At 36.1% G+C, this 25,840-nt stretch overlaps 3 protein-coding genes across 3 annotated transcripts in view; all 3 read right to left on the bottom strand.

Annotated features, from left to right (window-relative positions):
• Nucleotides 1-11,083: 11,083 nt before the first annotated feature.
• Nucleotides 11,084-15,826, bottom strand: LOC110455802 (transmembrane protein 234 homolog). Its single transcript, XM_021506184.1, has 6 exons — nt 15,723-15,826; nt 14,284-14,457; nt 13,576-13,642; nt 12,999-13,091; nt 12,430-12,534; nt 11,084-11,604 (listed from the first exon to the last, which is right to left on the bottom strand). Exons 2-5 carry the CDS (start codon nt 14,443-14,445, stop codon nt 12,470-12,472), a joined length of 387 nt encoding a protein of 128 aa, XP_021361859.1. The 5' UTR covers nt 14,446-14,457; nt 15,723-15,826; the 3' UTR covers nt 11,084-11,604; nt 12,430-12,469.
• Nucleotides 15,827-21,890: 6,064 nt separating this feature from the next.
• LOC110455782 lies at nt 21,891-24,073 on the bottom strand. The gene is made up of 3 exons (XM_021506140.1): nt 24,028-24,073; nt 22,472-23,115; nt 21,891-22,399 (listed from the first exon to the last, which is right to left on the bottom strand). The coding sequence occupies exons 1-3, from the start codon at nt 24,071-24,073 to the stop codon at nt 22,328-22,330; spliced, it is 762 nt and encodes a 253-aa protein (XP_021361815.1). The 3' UTR covers nt 21,891-22,327.
• LOC110455793 (multiple PDZ domain protein-like) overlaps nt 23,114-25,840 on the bottom strand; it is a 76,047-nt gene continuing 73,320 nt past the window's right edge. Inside the window, exon 23 of the mRNA XM_021506162.1 lies at nt 23,114-25,580. Coding sequence (XP_021361837.1) covers nt 25,304-25,580 — 277 coding nt within the window. The 3' untranslated portion in view covers nt 23,114-25,303. The remainder of the gene's footprint in view (nt 25,581-25,840) is intronic.

Below are 25,840 nucleotides of genomic sequence, written 5' to 3' on the forward strand. Positions count from 1 at the left end.
CGTCAGACGGTTCACGCATCCTATTTTGAAGATTTTAAAATCAATCCAATCTTCTTTGATGTCAAATGTAAACACGACAAGATTAGCAGACGAACTTGTGTATGTGTGTGACCACATACAAGTAGTCCTTCTTCCGGGTCACATCAGTGACGTCAGGTTTATTGTGGAGAGCGTACAAAGAGCACGTGTAGCGTGTCGCAACCCTAGGGTGAGACAAGGAAATATCACACCGGTAAAAGTAAGGATAAATCTGTCCAGGGTAAGAGAATTCCTTGTCTCACCCTAGGGTTGAGACGGGGGGATTCCCCTATTCATAACAATGGTATGACGTCACTTCAACAATACAATGACGTCACGTCAACAATTCATCAACGTCACGTCAACCCTGATTTTAGCATGTAACGCTATCATTACATTGTGTCTATGATACACATTAGGAGAACAGGGTAAGAGAAAAAGAATCATTCACCCATTTGTGGGTAAAATAGAGTAATCTAAACCCTCGGGGAAAGATTCTTAAGTTGCCAATGGGGGTGAACGATTCTATTAGTCCTGGGCAAGAAACAAAGCGGTGTAAGAATTTCTATCTCGCATCCCATTTCACTTGAATGACGACACCATTTGACATTAATGACGCGACGTCACGAAATCGGGAACATCCCAAAGCCTGATGCATTTTTGTGGTTTCTGAGTTAGTTCAGTTGATTGGGATTAGAGGAAACAACATTCTTCAATGTCCAAGGGTAAAGAACAGGGAAAATCCAATCTCAGGATTTTTAAATAGGTGGAAAACCCTCGTTAAGTCTCTAGTTACATCAAAATTGAAAACTTCTTCGGTGGATTTTCCCTATTCTACATCTCTGAACGAGACTGATAGACACTAAGGAAAGTCAGCTCACTTGCTAATATACCGATAACGTCACCATTGCGTCATCACTGTATGCAGTTTAACCAGGAGGCCATCAATGTTTCCACACATTTCATCTGCTTTTGACACTTACACAGTACATTGAGTTCGCAGTTTGTTTGGGGGATAATCATTTCTGTGTCATGAAGGTTAAGAAATTTCAATCCAAGGACAAGATTTTTTAACGTGTAGCATCCGGCAAAGCCTCTTTCCAGACTTAAAAATGCCTTCTGATTGCATATTGTTTGTCTGCTATGGGTGGCGGTTCGGGCCAAAAACGATATATAGTTACGCGTTAGAGGTTACTTTGAACGCGTAAAAACTGACTTTTAACGCGTTAGAAGTGACTTTTAACGCGTTAGAAGTGCATTTAACGCGTTAAAAGTCACTTCTAACGCGCTTAAATTCACATCTAACGCGTTACAATGGTAAATGTACTGGCCAATCAGAGAAATCGTTTCATAGTTGATGCTTTTGATATTTAAAACAAATAAAAATGTTATGACTATTTATACTGAGAAAAAACCCCAGACAATAACCCATTTCCACATCATATTTTTCTTCTACGTGATGTGGAAATTGGGTTATCGTCTGGGATTTTTTCAATATAAATAAACAAGTCTTCATTTAATTTAGATAAAATATTAAACAATTCCTGTATGAAGATAAAATTATCACATAAAAGGAACATAAAACTTGATACGTCTCTGATTGGAGTCCTTAAAGGAATGATAATGTTAAATAATGTAAAAGAAAGAGGTAAAGGAACAGCAGATAAGTGTGTATCATTGTGATAATGAATGATGTTGTATGCAAGTATTCAAGTTGCCAGGTTCACGAGGATGTTGGACAACATGTACTGTATATCATATAAGTGTGAAATCTGGTGATAATCAATATAAATTAGGTGGTTTAGTAAGGTATCCACTGGTTCAATACGTGTATGAAATCCACGATTTGTCCTTCACAGATCTCAATAAATATTCATATGTAATATTTATGAAGTGCAGCGTTTCCAGAGTGATTTTCTGTTTAGTTGTAAGGGTATATGTTTTGTATTTAAAAAATGTTCGAATAATTAGTGTTTTGCGGACTAGTACAGACATGGAGGATGAGACAGAAAAGGCAGGAAAAGAGAAAGAACCTACATTGGTGGATAAATGATGGGATCCGGGGGATTTATCCTGATAAATGTAGAGTATATTGCACATGTAATGCCTGTTTTCATAAAAAACGGTTGCATTGACAAGAAAGTGTGTTTCAAATGTTCCTCATAAGGTCCTGAATACTGTACACTGTTGTTTTACTTTACAGGCGACCAAGCGACCCCATAAGTCTATCACGTAGAAGAAACATATGATGTGGAAATATGGTTTTTTCTCTCAATATAAATAGGCATATCATTTTTATTTATTTTAAATATTAAAAGCATCAACTATGAAACGATTTCTCTGATTGGCCAGTGCATTTTCCATTGTAACGCTTTAGATGTGAATTTTAACGCGTTAGAAGTGACTTTTAACGCGTTAAAGATATTTTAACGTGTTACTTTTACACTTGAAAAAGTAACGCGTTAAAAGTCACTTCTAACGCGTTAAAAGTCAGTTCTAACACGTTAAAAGTAACTTCTAACGCGTTACTATATATCGTTTTTGGCCCGAACCGACACCCAGTCTGCATCATGCAGGTGTGTGTGCTCGATTCTCAGTATTACCCCCGTATGCTCTCAATGAATGAAACGAGACATTCCTTATACTACCATTGTAGACCATCGTCTGTGAACATGTATACACGCGCGTCCATTGACCGTCCCTGTCACAAAGACAGGTTATGTATTATATCGAGTCTTTGCTGCGGAAGACCTGGTATCGTATATCATATATTCGTTGTTTTAGAGTACAACGCATTGTCTAATCTAAGAGCTGAAATGTTGGGTGCCGTTCTTCGCTGCATACATAACATACTGTACTTCTCTACTCTGTCCAGCACTGTCTTGATTTAAGATAATTGAGCATTCCCCAAATCGGTACACTGTAGTACAATATTGATACATTTTAGTACCGTAACGGGTTTGTCAACGAATATAAACGTTTCACCACTGGACATTCCGTAGTCGTTCATTAAAAACCTAAACAAGACTTTTCATTTGTTTGACTTTCATTGTCAGATGATTCATGGTTACGTAGAGTCAGTGAAGGAATGTTACATGCGTGTCCTCGAGAAATGTTTGTGTTGTAACGAGTCCGGGATAAACTACTGAACAGATGTGTTTACTATTTTTATGCTGTTAAAAATCTGAAATCATTTCGCTCTATTTACAAATAATTACTAGAAATACGATGTTACAACAACTATTACACACTCAGAGAGTCGATACAGAACTAAAATCTAAGTAAACCATTACTTAATATAACTGTTTTCCATTTAGGACTCATGTTTTTGGTAATTACAGGTAAAAGAATTGAAAAAAAAATAAAAAAAATCTCCTGATATATCCAAAATCATCTCGCATCCAGAAACTAAGTCGATCGTTCTTCATTTCAATCCGTAAACAACCGAGTTGCCAACCTTCTGTCTGTGGATGAACCAAGTGTCTTGATCACATTCCTGTGAAAAGAACAGATATTTGCTCCCGGTGTTACATTATGTATATTTCGGCATCTTTATCAAATTTGAGCTGTTGGTTGTGCCAAGTAAGTGTCATTGATATTAGAGGACATGGAAGAAAACACTTGATTCTGCGAGGACAAACATCAGTCGATCGCGTAGTTAGGAAACATAGGCACGTCCTTGTCAAAATCTGCACCGACAAGTCCATGGTTGAAACACTTCAAACAACAAAATAAGGGAGAGCCACTGTTATAAACGGACTACTGAAACAATCGTTGACAGATATTAAATTGGTATAAAATATAACGCATAAGTCATTAAAATATGAAGTCATCTCCTGTATGAAAAGGTTAATTAATAATCCCTCGGGCACTTGAAGAAAAGTAGCAAATCCTTAACTGAACTGCAATTACGGATTAGAATTACAAAGTTTTTTACATAGATGAAGGCACACAAAATGTTTTTGCATGAAAAGACGCGAAGAATTCAATTGAATGGTTGCCTATTCTTTCTGCCATCGAGGATGTTATCTTATTTTTTCTTTAGCACAACATTCAAATTCGTCTTTTCAGCTTCGTATCCCAGAACACTTTGACTGAACTTAAGAAATGTCAATAAAGGGTTTTTACCTGTTCCAGGGGATATCAGCCGTGATCCTGACCCCGTATTAATGAAACTATGCCCAAACCAACTTCCTTGTAATTCACAAAAATCATGATATCAAATGATAAAAAAAAGTCAAATGTAAATATTGAAAACAGTATTCAACTGTAAGTATCTTCACAATGTTTCTAAATCATTGACATATAGGAGTATTTTTTATTAATCTATACCCAGATCAAAAAGTAAGGCTTGAGCATGAGAGCGGTTTGTTTAAGACGGTCCCAGAACTCACTGTGTTTCATAGTACACGTATGTCTTTTATAGCGGCAAAAGCTTGCAATGCATTCATGAAATGTCTTGAAATGTATCCAGCATCCATTTGAATTATCTGCGTAAAAGCACCCTTCCCGCGCTCAAACGTTTTTCTTTATCAAACGATTCTTTTTTTACAGTAAATATAAATGAAAATATGTTTAATGTTATATTTTGGTGCTTTTCTAGAGTACTTAGTTCTTTCGCAACTACAGCATGCATGCTATAGTTATGTATTGCACAAAACTGGCCAATGACGGATTCGGTAGTGTCAGTTATTCTGGCGGAGCCCTAGATGAGTTGATCCATGTTGAATATTTTGTAAGGCCTATATCAGCTTCAATTATTGCCTGTTTTCATTGAGTTAAGAGATGTCTTGTATTTAGTAGCAACTCTCATTTTTATGAAGTATTACTCAAACAATGGTGTGACATATATTAAAAAGTTTCAAAGTATCACGTCATGGAAAATATGAAGTCATCTCCTTTCAATATCTAGGTTATACAGTGGAATGAAGTTCTAAATCGACCTTTTGTACATCAAAAAACTTTCGCTAGACCTATTCTCGTTTTTGCACATATTTTGATTCATCATAATTTACATCTATAACAGGATTTTAATCCATAAACTATAGTTACCTCAGACTCGAATAAAAAGTGATAGGTATTATCACATCAGTAGCCACAAACAGTTCTATTTTTCACTAAATTGGCTTGGAAGGTGAAAGGCCCTAAACATCCCGTTCACCGGAGCGTCATTGTAAGGATTTGTATTAAGTCAAAGAACGGCAAACATTAACGAGAGAAAAGAGTTTAAATAACTGAAACATGTGTACGACACTTTAGCAGTATCCGGCCGTGTGTACATTAGGACTACAGGTATAGTACGGACAAAGGTATTTCCGCGAGTCAGCAATTCAGGGTGTTTAACGAGCTCGGCAGTGTAAATATCTATTAAACGGGTCATGGATTCAAATAAAATCGGAGACATTATCGACAATTGATCGATGTGTGTATTAAAAACAATCAATATACCTGTCCTATAGAGGTATGTTATCTTACCTGTCCGAGTTATAGGATACTTCCCACTGTTTAATACACCATATAAACAAGCTCGAGAGGTTTGCTCTGTTTGTGTATAGTAAACTACTGTATGCCATACACGTTTAGCTTCAAGTACACCAATTACTAACACAAACATTTCCCTTATATTTAATACAATTCTACACCGAAACTGTAATAGCCCAAAGTGACGATTTGTCTGAGTCCTAACCTTATAACAACTACCCAAAGTAACGATTTGTCTGAGTCCTAACCTTATAACAACTACACAAAGTGACGATTTGTCTGAGTCCTAACCTTATAACAACTACCCAAAGATACGATTTGTCTGAGTCCTAACCTTATTACAACTACCCAAAGTTACGATTTGTCTTAGTCCTAACATTATAACAACTACCAAAAGTTACGATTTGTCTAAGTCCTAATCTTATTACAACTACCCAAAGTTACGATTTGTCTTAGTCCTAACCTTATAACAACTACCCAAAGTTACGATTTGTCTGAGTCCTAATCTTATTACAACTACCCAAAGTTACGATTTGTCTAAGTCCTAACCTTATAACAACTACCCAAAGGTACGATTTGTCTGAGTCCTAACCTTATAACAACTACCCAAAGTAACGATTTGTCTAAGTCCTAACCTAATAACAACTACCGAAGTAACGATTTGTCTAAGTCCTAACCTTATTACAACTACCCAAAGTTACGATTTGTCTAAGTCCTAACCTTATAACAACTACCCCCAGTAATTATTTGTCTAAGTCCTAATCTTATAACAACTACCCAAAGTAACGATTTGTCTAAGTCCTAACCTAATAACAACTACCGAAGTAACGATTTGTCTAAGTCCTAACCTTATAACAACTACCCAAAGTAACGATTTGTCTGAGTCCTAATCTTATAACAACTACCCAAAGTAACGATTTGTCTAAGTCCTAACTTTATAACAACTACCCAAAGTAATGATTTGTCTAAATCCTAACCTTATTACAACTACCCAAAGTTACGATTTGTCTAAGTCCTAACCTTATAACAACTACCCAAAGTAACGAGTTGTATGAGTCCTAATCTTATAACAACTACCCAAAGTAACGATTTATCTAAGTCCTAACTTTATAACAACTACCCAAAGTAATGATTTGTCTAAATCCTAACCTTATTACAACTACCCAAAGTTACGATTTGTCTAAGTCATAACCTTATAACAACTACCCAAAGTAACGATTTGTCTAAGTCCTAACCTTATTACAACTACCCAAAGTTACGATTAGTCGAAGTCCTAACCTTATTACCTGCCCAAAGTTACGATTAGTTTAAGTCCTAACCTTATTAAAACTACCAAAAGTAACGATTTGTCGAAGTCCTAACCTTATTACAACTACCCAAAGTAACGATTTGTCGATATTCTAACTTTATTACAACTACCCAAAGTTACGATTGGTCGAAGTCCTAACCTTATTACAACTACCCAAAGTAACGATTTGTCGATATTCTAACTGTATTACAACTACCTAAAGTAACGATTTGTCTCAGTCCTAACCTTATTACAACTTCCCACAATAACGATTAGTCGAAGTCCTAAACTTACTACAATTTCCCAAAGTAATGACTAGTCGAAGTCCTAACCTTATAACAACTATCCGAAGTTACGATTAGTCGAAGTCCTAACCTTATAACAGCTACACAAAGTTACGATTGGTCGAAGTCCTAACCTTTTTACAACTACCTATAGCAACGAGTACATGTCTTAACCTTACACCTACATATAGCAACGAGAGACCATGTCTTAACCTTACAACTACCTATAGCAACGAAAGAACATGTCTTAACCTTACAACTACCTACAGCAACGAGAGAACATGTCTTAACAATACAACTACCTTCAGCAACGAGAGTACGTGTCTTAACCTTACAACTACCTACAGCAACGACAGAACATGTCTCAACCTTACAACGACCTACAGCAACGAGAGAACATAGCTCAACCTTACAACTACCTACAGCAACGAGAGTACGTATTAACCTTACAACTACCTACAGCAATGAGAGTACATGTCTTAACCTTACAACTACCTACAGCAACGCGAGTACGTATTAACCTTACAACTACCTACAGCAACGAGAGAACATGTCTTAACCTTACAACTACCTACAGCAACGAGAGAACGTATTAACCTTACAACTACCTACAGCAACGAGAGTGCATGTCTTAACCTTACAACGACCTACAGCAACGAGAGTACATGTCTTAATCTTACAACTACCTACAGCAACGAGAGCACATGTCTTAACCTTACAACTACCTACAGCAACGAGAGTACGTATTAACCTTACAACTACCTACAGCAACGAGAGTACATGTCTTAACCTTACAACTCTCTACAGCAACGAGAGTATATGTCTTAACCTTACAACTACCTACAGCAACGAGAGAACATGTCTTAACCTTACAACGACCTATAGCAACGAGAGAACATGTCTCAACCTTACAACGACCTACAGCAACGAAAGTACATGTCTTAACCTTACAACTAACTACAGCAACGAGAGTACATGTCTTAACCTTACAACGACCTACAGCAACGAGAGAACGTATTAACCTTACAACTACCTACAGCAACGAGAGTACATGCCTTAACTTTACAACTAGCTACAGCAACGAGAGTACGTGTCTTAACCTTACAACTACCTACAGCAACGAGAGTACATGTCTGAACCTTACAACTACTAAGCAACGTGGATTCTGTATTTCGAAAACCTTCTTACAATTATCCACAGTAACTAGAACTACATGTACTATCCTAACACTCTTATAACTACCAACACGATCAGTAAGTCTATGTCCTAATCCTACAACTACCTGAAGTAATGAGGATTCTATGTCCTAATCCTACAACTACCTGTAGTAATGAGGCTTATATGTCCTAATCCTACAACTACCTGCAGTAATGAGGATTATATGTCCTAATCCTACAACTACCTGTAGTAATGAGGATTCTGTGTCCTAATCCTTCATCTACCTGTAGTAATGAGGATTCTATGTCCTAGTCCTACAACTACATGCAGTAATAAGGATTCTGTCCTAATCCTACATCTACCTGTAGTAATGAGGATTCTATGTCCTAATCCTACAACTACCTGCAGTAATAAGGATTCTATGTCCTTAAAGTCTCAGGTTGTCACACATCAACGATAGTTGTATGCATTAATCGCCTAACAACTACGTCAATGACAATGCGGGCGTATGACATGGAAATGTCTCTGGGAGGCGGTCTCATTTTGTCCGAACTGGTGAGGCTATTTTTAGAAATTTTACCATGGATCGTTGTCGTTCTATTGATTATTAAACCTTAACATACATTGTTCAATAGTCGTTTGAGTGAAAATATTTATTTACAACATAATAAAGTAATCACACTGTTTTGAGTGTAAAGAGATCGTTTATTATTTTGGATAATTGATTTCAATTACATGTAAACTCGTTCTACAAATTTCTGTGTGAATTAAGTAATATCTGGAGAGTTTGTTCACAAGTAGTAAATGTCTTTGAAATATGACACCTTCTGCGTGCTACCACGAAGGTTATTTGTTCTCTTTTTACCTTTCCATTTGGCCTTAAAGTAAAAACTGCCTTTACTCGCAGGCGATGTCTGTAATACAAAGGACTAATTTCATTACACAGCCTTCTTCTGGCAGGCAATGAACCTCGTAAAAAAAATGGTCTTCTCTTAGAACTAATATAAATACCCGGCCTCCTCTGGCCCAAACAAACCTCTCGTCGTCAGAAGCTACGTTATCGCAGCCAGTCTTCTCCGACATAAGCTTCTTCACAAAAAGACCTGAAGCAACGGGATCCTTCTATACAGGACACCAGTAAAACGATGGGGTCCCTTGAAAAGGGCTGTCAAAAACCAGAAGCTACTTAATGAGTGTTAAGACGATGCTGTCCGACCTTCCATCTCGGATATGTTGTTATCAGACATCAGAACCCTATCATTACATTTTCAGGGTGTCTGTAAATATAGGTTGAAATATAAAACTCCACCTGGTTTACCCATTTTCCAGTCCAGGAAGTCAAATACTCAGGCCAGATTCAAGAGGGACATCAAAACTCACCACTTCACGGTTGCATTTTTGTCTCTTTGCAAAGACGTCATGTAAATACCACCCTTTAATTGTTCATCTGATTGCTTAAATGTATAAAAGGGATGGTAAGCCTTTGTTTTTGTTTCACAATTATAACTAATATTATTATCCATATGTTGTAAATTAAAGCGTTTTAGAGTAATTTTACAAATTATATAGGGCGCTTTATAAATGTTGTATATTATTATTATTATTATGAAGCATACTCTTTCGATTCCACCATAACTGGGCAAAGAGCAAGCTACCTATCCTGATTGGTATACTCGGCTGAACGAATCTTCCACAAGCCTGCCACTCCAAGTTACACACTTGATAATCTAGCCGCCCAGGATAAAGACACAAAATTCCCCCAACGCATAGGACCTGGCCGTGTCAAGGCTTAAGACACAAAAGTCTAGTCTAAATTCGAAACCGACTGAAGAGTGTTACTGAGTAACACGTGAACCCAGGGCTCATGTAACAATTAAGAGATGGGTATATTCTTGTCCAGAAAGTCAAGCCACGTACGCCCGAAGCACACACCTTCAGGATGGAAGTTAATGCACCTCATCCTCAACAACCTTATAGTTAACACCATCATGGTTCCCCTCATGAATATGGTCCTTAAATGGAGCACCTGACAACGGTCGTCGAAGTCAGAGCACCTGGCAAAGATTAACAGCGTCACAGCCACCAGCAAAGACTGAGAATTGACCAAAAGGGCCTAAACAAAAATGTTAACCTCTCATTTATCTGCACTGTAGTGGTTATGTAAGGTGTCTAACAACATTGCCTGTTCCCGATCCCTGTCTCTATGTACATGGAAACAGAAGATTCTGCTTGGGAATCCTGAAGGTCATGTAAAACTACCAGAATTTGCTTGAAACGCCTAAAAGAAGTTAATCGTTGACGAACATATTACCACCCTATCACTTTTGTGCGAGAGAGGCCATGAGTTCAAAAATTAAAACTACATAGGGTTGAACCAAAAACCTTAAGGAAGTATACGGGATATGGTTGTAACTGCCAGGTTGCCCTCCTAAATCATATGCATGGTGTTTCAGATGGCTTAAACACTGCTGCTCGGAGGTACCAATAAATCCAAAGCATAGTGAAAATGTCAATCAGCAACTGGTTACCCGATTGGTAAACCTAAATCATAGAGGATAAATTTCCAGACTCCCAGTCATTGCACAACCATGCAGTACCCAAAAGAACTGACACCAGATAAGTGACTTCCAGGGAATGCTGACCCAGCAAAGGTGTATGAACTAGCATGGTTGACACTGCAAGTTCTGGGCAAACGTGACATCATGGACGACTGGCCTCACCTGTCAAGGAAACCCCATCACAAGAGCATAATCAACAATCGTTAGCATCTACCCCTAGGCAAATCTAATGATTTGTAGGTTGTCCTGATCAATTTGAAACTGGCTGGTCATCCAATGAGACAAAGTTTTTGAGAATCAGAACATAATCTTTAATATTGTGCTTCACATACATTTAAGATTTCCTTATCCTTGAGTTGTATTTTTGTGGTCTAGCAACGTAAGAAACTCCTATTCCGTGCATTACACGTGAATTAGCTGATAAGGTTGATCTTTTTGGAGACTGGGACTCTGCCTTGTATATGTCTTGATCTTTAGTCATACTACACTTAGTATGAATCTTATACCATGTTATGCAAACCAGCTGGTCTGCCTGAATCCAGTTAGTATACTGGACAGCATGTTACTATACCACCGGTATTACTTATTCCTCAACATCAGTAAGTACTATAGTGTTGCAATTGAACCAATACAAGCCTGTATTACATAGCTATTTCAACACGGACACCTTTCCTCCAACATACATTATATTCCAAATGTATTCCTCCATATGTTAAAACAATGCATGCTTCCATGTACACATGACTGTGATCGTTAAGATCTAAGATCGTGATCCATTAACTGTTTCACTGTGTGTGAACAGGTAGGGTTCCACTATCTGGAAGTAGAACAGAAGACATGTGTAAGAAGGGAGACAACTCTTCCAATCTCTGCACAAAGATTTGAAGTAGTAATGTTTCAGAATTTACGATTAATGTTATGACTCTTGTGATATTAAAAGTATATTAAGATAACTGACTTGAACAAACCTAATTACCCTTCATCCCAGGCAATTACTGACTAAAAGTCAACGCTCCAGTCATTAATGGTTCCACAGAAGTCATCAGAACGTTTCCCACAGGTAACTAAACTTTACTCAATAACTTTTCCCACAAGTAACTGAACCTTACTCAATAACTTTTCCCACAGGTAACTGAACCTTACTCAATAACCTTTCCCACAGGCAACTGAACCTTACTCAATAACTTTTCCCACAAGTAACTGAACCTTACTCAATAACTTTTCCCACAGGTAACTGAACCTTACTCAATAACCTTTCCCACAGGTAACTGAACCTTACTCATTAACCTTTCCCACAGGTAACTGAACCTTACTCAATAACTTTTGAAGAGGTTTAGACATATCTTTTAGCAGTGAAATCCCTCTTCACTAGCAAGCTATATGTACATGTAAAGCATCATGACAATGACCTCATAGTTTTGAAGATAAAGTCATTTGAATTTTTTAACTTTCAGCACTGATTACCCTGTACACGTGACAAGTGAGATATGAAATATAACTTTATAGAATTTATAGTCTTCAGGAAGAATCTTATTATTGAAATTCAGTATTGAAATCCTTCAATTAGAATAACAACATAAATATTTTGCATTCGTTTTGGAAATCAGCTGGTTATCTACAATGCATGTTTTTGATAACTTACCTAATGTAGTGCTGGAAGAGGTGATCTGATTCACATCCATTCATACTTTGTCAAACACACAGAGTGACACCCCACACACCACTAGTACCATACCTAAACAGGTTTCTATAGGGATCCAACAGAAGACAAAACTTGTTTGAGTTACCAATAATGTGTTTCTTTATGATAGGCCAATGTCAAATTACACATAAAGTAGCTGATTGTTCTTATACTGGTTAATATATGAAAAGTCTATTGTGATGTTTTTCTTCAGTATTTTCATTTTCAGAACTTTTTATAAGAATGCAGAAAAAAACACTTTTTTTTACTTTCTTTATACGATGATGAATGCACACTACTTAAGTTTTGTTTTGAATTAAATTCATGGATATAGTACATATAAAAAAAAATCTTTGCTTTTACACCAAATCCTCAATTTTCATTGGTTGGAGTTTTCTGGTAAAACAACTATGAAAAATAATTAAAACAATTGCCTAGAAACTCTGTCAAGTCATTATACTCTATGAAGGAGGTTTTTCGCCCAAACATTGTGTCTGCTTTAATCCCAGTAGCAACATAATGAAACTTACCTAAAGATGGAGGTTTCTCACCCAATAGAGTTCCCGATATAGATGTAAATATAAAAGTCAAGGAATTTGTGATGGGGACTGCCAAAGATAAATCTGAAAAAAGAAACGAATCAAAATTAGAATCAATGAAATATTGTAGTCTTATAGTTATATCACTACTGCTATACAATAATAGCATTAGGTAATACAATATTGAATTCCATGGCTAAGGGATGATCTTTGCAAGCCAAATATCATAACATTTAATTCTCTTCAGATCAACCTGTCCCCCCTTCCCCATCCATTTCCTCTTTCTGGTCCCATGCATGCATCTATCCCCAAAATATTATCATAAGTTAACATATCGGATTATGTACCAGTGTTTGAAATGAAATACGAAAATTAAAAAACATAACTGCAGATGTTGTCATTTATACAAATCTAATACCTTTGCCAATGGGAAACTTAAATATCAAACTTAGTCAAAATTCCTTTACATGTGAGCGATTACATGATAGAAAATAGGCAAACTTATACCTGTAATCAACAGGTAAAAAAGTTACAAGATATACTTTTGGGAACCCTAGGTTTACTGTACCTGCTGTGGCCAGTGTTAGGTAGTATACAACAGATCCTCCTTGGTTGATGCCGAATGGAATCAAATACTGCAACATTGAATATAACAGAAATTAACATGCAGCACCTGTAAACTTTTTAGTTTGGTTGTATTGCTTAGCTTACCACACCACATCTACTTTGTTTTATTACAACCATGATAATTGCTGCTATTATAATGTATTTGTGATATTGAATTTCAAGATTTGAACATTAATCAGTCATTCAAAGCAACCAAAAGGGATTTCTCCCAACATCTGCAGTAAAAAATAAATAAATATATATATTTCATTTAAAACACTGGCACATAACAGGAAATGCTATGATTAAAGTATAGGGAGTAAATCTGTCTACATCCAATTGACTAATTGCCAATTAATAGTGATACAAACTACAACTTTTCTGATGAGCTGTGGATTCACAACATATATACCTCAATGAATCACTGCCATTCTGATAGTGATAGAGAATAAGTTTGGGCTTTAGATAATGATGTTGCAGAAAATTTAAAGTCAGCATATTTTTTCAGAAACAAAAATGCCAAAGATTTGGACAACAACAAAAATCAAAGTGACAATTAACAAAACAAAGGTAAAATACAAAAGGAACGAAACGCAAGGACATAAAAAAAACATATATTTTTAAAGTTTTAAAAGCATAAACTTGGTACACTCTTTATGACAATACATACCTTCCAGTTAAAAAAAAGGAATTTAAGTTCGGATACAAATTGTTTTATCCTATTGTTTTCCTTGATGTTTTCCACACCTTTACTGCCCCTTTTGATGAGAGGGTTTGTGCCTCCCCACATCGCCGCCACCACCATAAACCAAAGAGCAGATGTGTTCACCATCGTTTTCAGATGCTACAAATAAAGTGTTATATTTCAAACAATGTTTTGAACAATTTCATTTTTCAATAGTGAAAACAGGATAAATACATTTTTATTAAAGTTTTCACAGCACTAAACAAGCATAATGAAGTAAAGCAATATGAACATGTCCTCAGCTATGACACACGTTTCATTTAAACCCTTCCCTTAATTAACTGACCTTTATGTTCTGAATAATCGTATATACAACTCCATACTTTACTACAATGGGTACTCAGCAATTCTTGACATTCATTTAAAGTTAAAAACTGTAAAATTTAAAAGTGAGCATTTATTCGTTAGAATATAAAAAAAATATATATATAATTTTCTACATTGATACTTTCAATAAATAAAAAATAAAACAGAAAGGAAATGTTACATGTTTAAATTATCTTAACAAAGCAAGGATTCGCAATTTCCAACTTAGATAACAAGCCACAGGCAGATTTTGACTTATATTTTCATATAATCTTGAAAATGTCTCTAGTCCTAATATAAAATCTAGCAGCCCCTGAATGGCTTCTCAAGTGTGCTTCCTTTTATTTTAAATATAATAACTGCTTAAATTTTAATAACATGTAGCTTGTAGGAAATAATAACAAACATAAACAATATCATTACATCAACGAATTAGCTTTCTACCGGTAAGTCCGTGATTATATAAATTGTTTCATAAAAAAATCTGGTAACAGTGAGTCTGCATGTATCGAGATTAGGAGTTACTTCCCTTACACAATATCTACAAAAAACATTATTCGAGTCACTACTCCATGTTACACAAGTAGTCTTACTATCGACACAAAAATCAACATTTATTTATATAAATGCAACTAGTATATGATGAAGGCATTAAAACGGTTATAACATTATGAAGCTTATATAGGTTTCTCTATGGGAAGTGGGCACTCAATGGCGTTAGAAATATCTCTTACTCCGACCGAATTTATTGTGACCGTTAGGGGTAATCTAATATCTAAACAAGCTCCACTAAAAGGTAATTGTTAAACAAAATAGTTTAAGTGTGAATAAACGCGTTTTTTTATGGAGTTTCCTGTTTTGTTTGTTTTCGAACTTGGTCGCGCTCTAAGATGAAAGTTCACTAGCTGAGCTAGGCCCACTGTGACTGTGTAGAACATGATTTATTACGATTATCTGTGACTGACATCTTTTAATGTATCTTTGGTAAACACATATGGGAGCTTTTGTTTACAGACAAATATCAATAACGTAAGCGGTGTAGAAAATAACGGTCTTACCTTGTGTTTGCCAGAAGAAATGTTATCGTCTGTTGATCCGGAAGTGAATTAATTTCGTATAATCTTGGTGATCTAAACGTTTCAATGGCTACACTAAAAGCGGGGAAGGATTTTGATAATAATCTGGCAACGTCAGATGGCACAGTATTCTGACATAATACACATTTATTGCCATTCTCTCCCAACGCCACATCTTGACTTCCCGATAGAAACCCCAACAGTTAAATGACAATAACAGCCGATATTTTACGAATTTCACGCTCATTATCAATTGAAGTAACAAACGATTCATTAACAGTTACCTTTGTAAAAACATGCACATCAAAAGGTCCGTGGAAAATTAATCGTATCTGACTTCGTTTTCAGTCAAAAAATGATGAGACTTTATTGGTAGTATTTATATAACACTATCCGTTCCATAGATTTCTAACCATGATGATTTAAATGGCCACAACATTTTTTACTGCAAAATTTCATATAAGCATTGTTTATGCTGGGGTGAAAAGTAATATCTCAACAACCGAAACACAGATATTAATATAAATATTACCATAATTAACACTGGAAAGCTGTGAATTGCCAAACAAAATTATTTCTAAATTTAACGCAACATTCAAAATACTGGTCACACTGTCCTTTTTAACAGGGATTTATCCAAATAAATGGAAATTTGCTAATATCATGCCGTTGTTTGAAAAGGGTGACAGATATTCTCCTTCGAACTATAGACCTATTTCTTTGCTGTCCACTGTTGGTAAAGTGTTTGAAAGAGTGATTTTTAAACATTTGTACAACTAGTCTACTCTATAGAAAATTCTTTGTTTTACAAATACCAGTCGGGTTTTATGCATGGTCATTCTACAGCGTACCAACTCATTGATAGTTATCACGAAATATGTATTGCATTTGGGGAAAAACATACTGTTGTTGTAATTTGTGACATATTCAAAGTTTTTGGTAGAGTTTGGCAGAGGTCTTATGGTGAAGTTAAAATCGTATGGAATGTCAGTATGGTTAGAAAATTATTTGTCTCAGAGACATCGAAAGGTCTTTTTAAATAGGTCATATTCTTCCGTATGTCTTATTGAGGCAGGAGTTCCACAAGGCTCTATTCTTGGACCACTTTTATTTCTTATATTTATTTCTAATCCACTGATATAGGCGAAGATTTAGACTTAGAATTTGATGGGAAAGTCTTAAACGTTACGGATTATCATAAACGTTTAATGGTTACTTTTAATTCAAATGCAAAGTAGGGTATCATGTCAATGGGATTTATACTTCTGTTATGAAAAAAAAAGTCTTACGGAAACTGAAACACTAATTAAGTAGGAATGCTCTTTGATAATTTATAAGACTTCTATTTTACCTGTTTTAGAATGTGCTTGTGAGTTGTGGGACGGTTGCACTACATTTGAATATGAAAAGTTAGAAAAAGCCCAACGTGAAGCTGCTCGCATTATATCAGGACTCCCTTCTTATACCCCTATCAATACTTCATTGTGCGAAACTGGTCTTGAAACTTTATCTAATCGAAGAAAAAGGATGAAACTGCAACTGTTGTATAGGAAGCATAATAAAGTAACTCCCGATTACTTCAATAATCTTTTGCCGCCTTTAACTGGAGAAAATAATCGTTACGCTTTACGTAACAATAATAACTATATAGGATTCCTCTTTTCAGACTGTCTCTTACTAACTATTCTTTTATAACTTCTATCCTTCATCGTTGGAATAACTTATCTACTTTAAATTCGGAAAACGTAAACCTAATATTTTGCATACTAAGCGCAGGCACCAGTGCAGTTCCCTTAATTACGACCTCTTTAGACTCAGAGATTTTTATTATCACTCAGGCACACTATTGTGCGCAACAAGAGGTCATCATAAAGTACAATATAACAATGATATGGTTGACCGTAAAGCACTCATCTTACTATGCTAGCGTACAATAATATAGTGGAAACTATTACACTCCTCATACAATGATAAACACAATATTACACTGTACTAGCATACCTTATTATAATAGACAGTATAACGCACTGATCATACAATGACACTCATCATACACTGTGATATACATTATTACACTCATTTTACAATACTATTACGATGGTATAATACATAGCATTACATTCACACATACCGTGCGTTCACACTATGGTATAGCAGGCACTGTTGCATCCATCTTACAGTACAATCCTACAATAATATTATTACAGTATTACACATATATTACTCGCACTCCATGATACATATATTATAGATAGTATACCACACCATACAGTGCAATCATACCATGGCATAATAGTGACTATACTACTCATCATACCATATAATATTACAAAGGTATAATAGACAGTGTTACAATCCCATCATACAATACTGTAATAGACAGATAACAAACAAACCATGATAAGCAAGCTGTAACCACACTCATTATGCAATACAATTATGTTAGGTTTAGCAAATGATCAGTAATATCTATATGTATACAAAAGTTTACAGTTTGATGTGTGAAATTCACATATTATTTTTTAATTGTCTTTCTAGTAATTGTATGAACAGCGATAGATTTGATAATATTCTAACATTACATATTGATATTAATCCTTTCATTTTATGAACAGATGGATTAGAGGTGTAATAAATAGGTATATATTTTCTGCGGATTTGACTTACATAAGCATTTGAACATATAAACAAATAATGATACTCGCTTCCAACTCCAGTAAAACAAAGCGGACAGATTCTGCCTTCACGTGGTGTTCTAGTCCATCGCCCAGTCTCTATAGGCAGAGATATATTACTGGTTCTGAACTTACAGATAGTTATTCTATCTCTTTGTTTGAGCATAGTTAAGTATTTTTCAAACTGAAATTGATGTTTAAATATTGCATATGTTTGACCCCGGGAAGAATTTTCAATATCAGTATACCATTGTTGTATAAATTGGTCATACAGAACAGTTTTAAAACTAACCCTAAGGTAATTTTTATTCATAGTGCAAGTTTTTTGTTGTAACCATACGTAACTTAGTCCCGTGCAATTGAATAGATTCTTGATATATGAAATCCATTTTAGAGTGAGCGTTGTTGAAAGTACAGCCTGTATTTGATGTCATCCTTGTGAGCATGTCTTTCACTACTTTTTGGAATGTCATCTTCTTACAAACGAAAGACGTATCCTAGTTCAAAATTTAAAAATAATTTGAACGATCCGTTAAATTAAAAAATAATTCTGTTTGGCAATTCACAATTTTCCGTGGACCATAACATAAAAACTTTAAGATACATGTATGTGCAAAACTTTATTAAATCCAGCAAGAGATTTTGAGTTCAAATGTATAATACATGTACCTGTTGTCACTATCGTAATGTAATTGAAAATGTATATTGGAAGAAGGTGTTGATAAGTTGTAATAAGTTGTGCTTTATTCATTTGCCGACTTTTAGCAATGACTATGTTTACACTAAAACTGATTAAAGGCGCTTTTCCACTTCATCGCCGCTACATAGCGAAAAGGCGAAAAAGGCAAAAGCGACCCTATGTTTTCTGCTATCGATTTTGAGACGATTTGTTTTATGGTTCCATAGTTTGTTTTATTTTTAAAGGATAATATAGGATGATTTTGAACAGCTGCTTTATTTAATTTATCTTCTGTGATGTTGACTGCCCTTAATGTGATATTTGGTGCGTTGTCTCTTAACGACAGCAAAATTATTTATCCTCCATTCGAAAGTAATGAGTTGTAACCTTTCGACTTTTTCCATGTCATTTACAGTTTTCTCCAATGTCTTTAACTAGTTGCATATTTTTCTCGTCTTTTTCAAAATATACTTCATGTAGGTACAATGGGTAAAAGTGAGCAAGATGCCTCAAGTACTTTCTGAGAAATAGCGCTAACAACGTGTAACTTTTAAAATTCAAGGAGGCCGCCTCTCAGCCATTTTGAATGTTGATCAGCCCCAAAATTCGATATGTATAAAAAGAGACCATGGGGAACCTTCACGTGAGCAAGATCCCTCCAGTATTTTCTGAGAGACAGTATCAGCAAGAAGGTCGGGCGGAACGACAGACGGACGACGAACCCCGTACGAAAGGCGTTTTGATTTTAAAAGGTTTCAGTCGGCGCAAAAGATGAGGGTAGGTAGCGCTATCGGAAACACAAAACATTTTTGTTTTAAATATTATGTTTTGGTTTTATTTATTCAATGATAAATTGTGATTCTGCCATCACTGTAACCGCCGAAGTGCCTACGCTAGCATGAATCACATTTAGACCATTCTTGTTAAAACTTTATAAACGTCATAGAGCTGGATCACTTTAAAGTTGGCGTGGTATTTCAGGCAATTGGTTCCAGAGGTTGATCATTCTCGGTCCCAAAAGATATTCTTCATGACGAAAGTCAAAACTTGTCAAGCGTAAGATGGAGGTAGATCACCATTTACGACAGTTTCATTCTTGCCATCACCGACTCTTGGTAAGAGAGGTATCTTTTCAAGGCGGTTAGCCTTCTACCTGAACTTATATCGGAGACTGAGTTGTAATCTACGGTGATTGATCATCGACTGATGTACTTGAATTATCTGTCAGGACGTTATGGTCAACGATGGTTTGATCAATATCCGTTGGGTCAAGTTCTTTAATTTTCCTTCAACACCGTCTTTTATTTATTCCTTCTTTCTTTGTTAGTTTATCACTACGGTTTGCCGCGTTTTTTCAAGTAAACTTTCCCTTTGATTTCATCTCCCTAACCACGGACTTGGATAACATATCTATTCTAATTCCGTGCCCTAACTTAGCCTAGCTGCGGGAACCGTAGCTTCTATGTCCGATTTTTTTTTTTTATTGTTATCTGACCATCCGGTTTTTTTTTGGTTATCGGACCATCCGATAACAATAATATTTTTTTTTTAAAAATCGGACATAGAAGCTACGGTTCCCGCAGCTAAACTAAGCCTAGCCAGTATTGGTGTATATATTTTGTGTCTTTTTTTATCAACATTTTTGTAAGAACGTGTACGCGCTATATACGTGCAAGCGTTCCGCGGTAACATCGTTCTGTCCACCTGTTCTTCCCTTCTTCAGGGCGCTTAATTCGATACTTCCGACTCGTTTATTAGTTTATCCTTTACATTGTTTTTAGTAATGGTATGACTTTTATTGGTGTCAGCTTCCACATCAGCTTTCGTTACACTGTTTGTTGTTTTACTGATCTTTTTGATATTGTTTCACTGACTTAACTGGCTCCACGCGGAAATAACGCTCTGCAGATATTTACTAAACGCAAGTGAAATATTACGTCCCCGTTGCCCAACAATACTCAAGAACTTAAGATTTGGTCAAAATTCATTCAGCTGTTCTGGACAAGTAGCTTTTTAAAGGAAATGTTGACGACGGACCAGGTGAGCTAAAAATACTGTTGCTATATAGATAGGTTTAGTCACAGACATGTGGTCCCATCAGGGACTAGGCTAATTCCGTGGTTCCATCAACACATTGTTGTATTTCAGAAATCTATATTATTTGGTTGTTGGTGTGGCAGGATTTTTCCCATGTGTATAGTTTTTTTCTGTTTATGATGTTTGAAGCTAGTCTCCTTACCATGTAATATTTATGATGACTCCAGTTACTGTTAGTTACTAATAAAGACTATAGATTCACAAGCTTGTTTGACCATATTGATGGTAAGGTGCATATGAGCGGCTCCCAGCATTATGACTTTGTGGAACTCTTGAACTTATGAACTTTATATCAGATTCCCAAAAGTCTTTCTGCAGCTTGCAGTCTAGACTAGCTTTTTTTAAGTACTTTGTACCATCGAAACCAACACATGCAAATCTTCTAAAATAATGTACATATAAACATAGATAAATGAAGGAGTTGGTAAAATTGGAGAGGCTTAACAGGATTCTTTCTCATATGTGTGTTGAAATATAAAATGTCAATCTAGATAAAGAACTTTTAAGATCTATGTCATATAAAGACAGTTGATAGATGATCTGACAATGTGCCATGGTATAAGGTCACTAATGACCAATGGTCAAGTGATCTAGAAACCAAACTAAACAGCAGATAGATTAAATAAGTTTATTTGAGTTATTGTGAGTGTAAAATTTCATGTAGACTAATAAAATAAGAATTTTCGGTAAACAATGATATTTGTATAAGCTTTTAATTACTATTTGATATGATAAAACTTCAGATATGTTCACACTTGCAAGCACAATGACAAATTTTGATTGTAATAAAGAAGACAACATGGGAACAAGCTCCGGTCATTCAGAAAAATCAGTCAAAATAATTAACCTACTGTATAAGACAAAATCAACAGGCTTACACAGCTAAACAGTGTATCAGAAGGGGTGTTTAAAGGACAGCTACCTAGGTATGTCAATCTGTAAAATTATGCACATCTCAAAGTATCAAACACACCTGTGAAAGGTATATCAGCAATGATACTGGTCTACTTAATCCTACTGACCAGTGCCTTGTAGTCAGTCACCTGTTCAGCACTGACCAATGCCTTGTAATCGGTCACCCGTTCAGCACTGACCAGTGCCTTGTAGTTGGTCACCCATTAAGCACTGACCAGTGCCTAGTAGTTGGTCACCCGATCAGCACTGACCAGTGCCTTGTAGTCGGTCACCCGTTCAGCACTGACCAGTGCCTAGTAGTTGGTCACCCGTTCAGCACTGACCAGTGCCTTTTGATCGGTCACCCGTTCAGCACTGACCAGTGCCTTGTAGTTGGTCACCCGTTCAGCACTGACCAGTGCCTTGTAGTCGGTCACCCGTTCAGCACTGACCAGTGCCTTGTAGTTGGTCACCCATTCAGCACTGACCAGTGCCTTGTAGTCGGTCACCCGTTCAGCACTGACCAGTGCCTTGTAGTTGGTCACCCGTTCAGCACTGACCAGTGCCTTGTAGTTGGTCACCCGTTCAGCACTGACCAGTGCCTTGTAGTCGGTCACCCGTTCAGCACTGACCAGTGCCTTGTAGTTGGTCACCCGTTCAGCACTGACCAGTGCCTTGTAGTCGGTCACCCGTTCAGCACTGACCAGTGCCTTGTAGTTGGTCACCCGTTCAGCACTGACCAGTGCCTTGTAGTCGGTCACCCGTTCAGCACTGACCAGTGCCTTGTAGTTGGTCACCCGTTCAGCACTGACCAGTGCCTTGTAGTTGGTCACCCGTTCAGCACTGACCAGTGCCTTGTAGTCGGTCACCCGTTCAGCACTGACCAGTGCCTTGTAGTTGGTCACCCGTTCAGCACTGACCAGTGCCTTGTAGTTGGTCACCCGTTCAGCACTGACCAGTGCCTTGTGATCAGTCACCCGGTCAGCACTGACTAATGCATGCAGATCTGTCAATCCAATACACTCCTTGACTTACATTAGTGGCTTCATACAGACTTTTTGCAATAAAAATGTAACACATAAAATGCACAGCCATACTTCAGCGTATATTAAACAACAATCTTGATAAGAAAGAAAAACATTCAAATATTTAAACAAGCAAACCAACAAAAAGAAATGTGAATTTGATTTGAAAATACAAGATCAGGCAAGTAATTTGTGATATCGTACAAGATCACATAATAAGTGTTTGTACAAGATCATACAAGTAGAATGTACAATTATTTTGTTAGTAACAAAAATGATACATATTTTTGTATGTACTTCTTCAGTGGAACCTGTCTTATCTGACACCATGTGGAAAACAAAATGGTCAGATTAGACAAGCATTCAGAATACAAAATCATTAATTTGGTAGTTTTTTCAGTGGGAAAACAGCATTATATCAGATGAAACATGATGTCAGAATACCCAAGGGTCATATTAGACAGGTTCAATGTAAGTAGGTTTTTCTGTATACAATTATCACACAACCACAAGCATATTGTTAATAACTTCGTCAGTAGCCATACCCTTAAAACAGGGATTGTTCATTAAATAGTATTTTAGTAAAAGTTTTTGGTAGTGTATATGCCCAATATGAGTGAAATAGTTGTAAGTCTACAAAGTTAAATAAATTCAGTTAAACCATTCTTAGGGGAGTTTTTAAAGAGTTGTATGCAGGCTAAACACTTCTATATCCCACTACTCAATCTTTTCAAATATGAACTTACCAGAGAAAATTGTCCCTTTAACACATCAAAAACTTGCATATCACCAACCCGATTTATATATGATTTTTATTTTGACAAAGTTCTTGTTTATTAACAATATTGACATTTTTTCTGATGAGGGTACATCATTCTTAACATTCAGGACTCGAAACCTGGACTGATGATCATTACCTTTGTCTTTACAACTTGAGCTACCAACATGTGGTTCCTTAGCCATCATGCTCAAGTTATAGCTAAAATAAAATTAAGGGGAGGTTACTGTATATACTGTACTGCAAACCCCAATGGAACTCTCCAGTGTTCTGCTTGCTACTAATTTATGTGAATTTGTTGTCCTTGGCGATTTATATACATATTTTCTATCTCCTTTGATACCAATCTACATAAATCTCTGGGCTATATAACTCTAGGGTATTTGTACTGTATAAAAAGACCCTTTATAGATAAGTAGATACATACACTATATTAAAACTAACAAACTGAATTATAGATGTGTAACACAAATAAAATTTATACATAACTCTACGGGAATGCCTGGTAGATCAACTTATAACTTAAGGCATACACATTATAAACATATTTACATATACTGGGTGAAAACAAATGTCAATATTTTCAAATATAAATTGCATAATTGATTTGTGAGAAGTAATTAGCAGAGCCTACTATCACCACAACCAAAACATACATTGACAATGTGCAACAAATCCCTTACCAAAAGTTGTAAAAAATAGTACAATATTATACAATAGCAAGGATCGCATATTACACAAGAACTGATGAACTTTGACCCCGTGTTTGCAGTCTTAACAAAAGTGATCAAGTCTAGTTGTATTCAATCTGTAAGTGTAAGAGATATTATCGTGAATGCATGTGACTGACAAACACGTTGGTGGGCGCCGGGGCATACACGCCTATCTGAAGACATAACTGACAACAATGTTTTTATTTATACAGGCAGGACTGTCACTTCTCTTCACATTATAATGTTGTTTGTATTTTGAACCAACTTCAAGCAATTCATCTGACCATTAATTGTATCTACAATGTGCCATATTGTCAACGTTTCTGAACATCATCATTTGGTAAATATAGAACTTTGTGCAACAACAAAAACATTTTTTGACAAGTGAAAATGCTGTACAAAATCATAATTTAAAACATCAAATTCTCAATTTTGTCTCAAGGTAACATAGGTAAGGTTTTCAACCAATAGAAAATACCACATTCCAAGACAAAAAATGTATGCATCATCATAATGAATACTGAAAAACGGTGTCCTTTCGCTCTCGTTATCTCCGACATTCACTGATGATACTGGGCTTGATTTGAAAAAAAAAGAAAAAAATCTAAACAGATCACACTGTACAATTAGGAATGGGGCATATAATGTTTTTGGTAAAACAAATCTTTGCGAACAAGGATATGTTAACAATCCTCAATGTTGCTATGATGTAAGGATCGTCATGACAACATTTCCCTTGGCTTTTTTTAGTATAACCACAGCCTGTTCATGAGTGCAGCCCTCCAGGCTGTCTCCATTCACTATGAGGATTTGATCCCCTCTTTTGAGATTTCCGTCTTCTGCTGCTGCACCTTTGGCGAAAACGTTTTTGACATAGATAGGAAGGTCCCCGTGGGGGCTTCCATGACCACCCACAATGGAGAAGCCCAATCCATCTCCTCCTCGCACTAAAGTGATGACTTTCTGCTGTGGAGGGGCACTGTGATAATGAAGAAAACAAAGAAAAACTTAATTAGTTCTGCAAAAATGATATGATTTCAAGAACAAGATATGGTCTTAAACCTTAGATAAATATCTTGAAAGTTGGGCACCAGACATTTCTTACAAAGACTATCCAGAAAATTGGGTACCAGACATTTGTGATTTAGACCTTGTGATATATGCCTTGAAAGTTTAGGCACCATACATCTGTGTTGAATCTGGCACAAGATATGTGATCAAAGTATCTTATTACTATAA

Source organism: Mizuhopecten yessoensis, unplaced genomic scaffold, assembly GCF_002113885.1.
Source record: "Mizuhopecten yessoensis strain PY_sf001 unplaced genomic scaffold, ASM211388v2 scaffold8381, whole genome shotgun sequence".
NCBI classification, from domain to species: Eukaryota; Metazoa; Mollusca; class Bivalvia; order Pectinida; family Pectinidae; genus Mizuhopecten; species Mizuhopecten yessoensis.

Excerpts from the sequence above, each read along its gene's own strand:
- LOC110455802 (XM_021506184.1), bottom strand. The coding sequence starts at position 14,445 with ATGGTGAACACATCTGCTCTTTGGTTTATGGTGGTGGCGGCGATGTGG. Across the intron at positions 13,643-14,283 it reads TCCTTTTTTTTAACTGGAAG|TATTTGATTCCATTCGGCAT; the intron begins GTATGTATTGTC and ends TCAATGTTGCAG. Across the intron at positions 13,092-13,575 it reads CCTAACACTGGCCACAGCAG|ATTTATCTTTGGCAGTCCCC; the intron begins GTACAGTAAACC and ends TTCTTTTTTCAG.
- LOC110455782 (XM_021506140.1), bottom strand. The coding sequence starts at position 24,073 with ATGGCTAAGGAACCACATGTTGGTAGCTCAAGTTGTAAAGACAAAG. Across the intron at positions 23,116-24,027 it reads CTCAAGTTGTAAAGACAAAG|TCAAGGAGTGTATTGGATTG; the intron begins GTAATGATCATC and ends CACTAATGTAAG. Across the intron at positions 22,400-22,471 it reads AACGGGTGACCAACTACAAG|GCACTGGTCAGTGCTGAACG; the intron begins GCACTGGTCAGT and ends ACCAACTACTAG.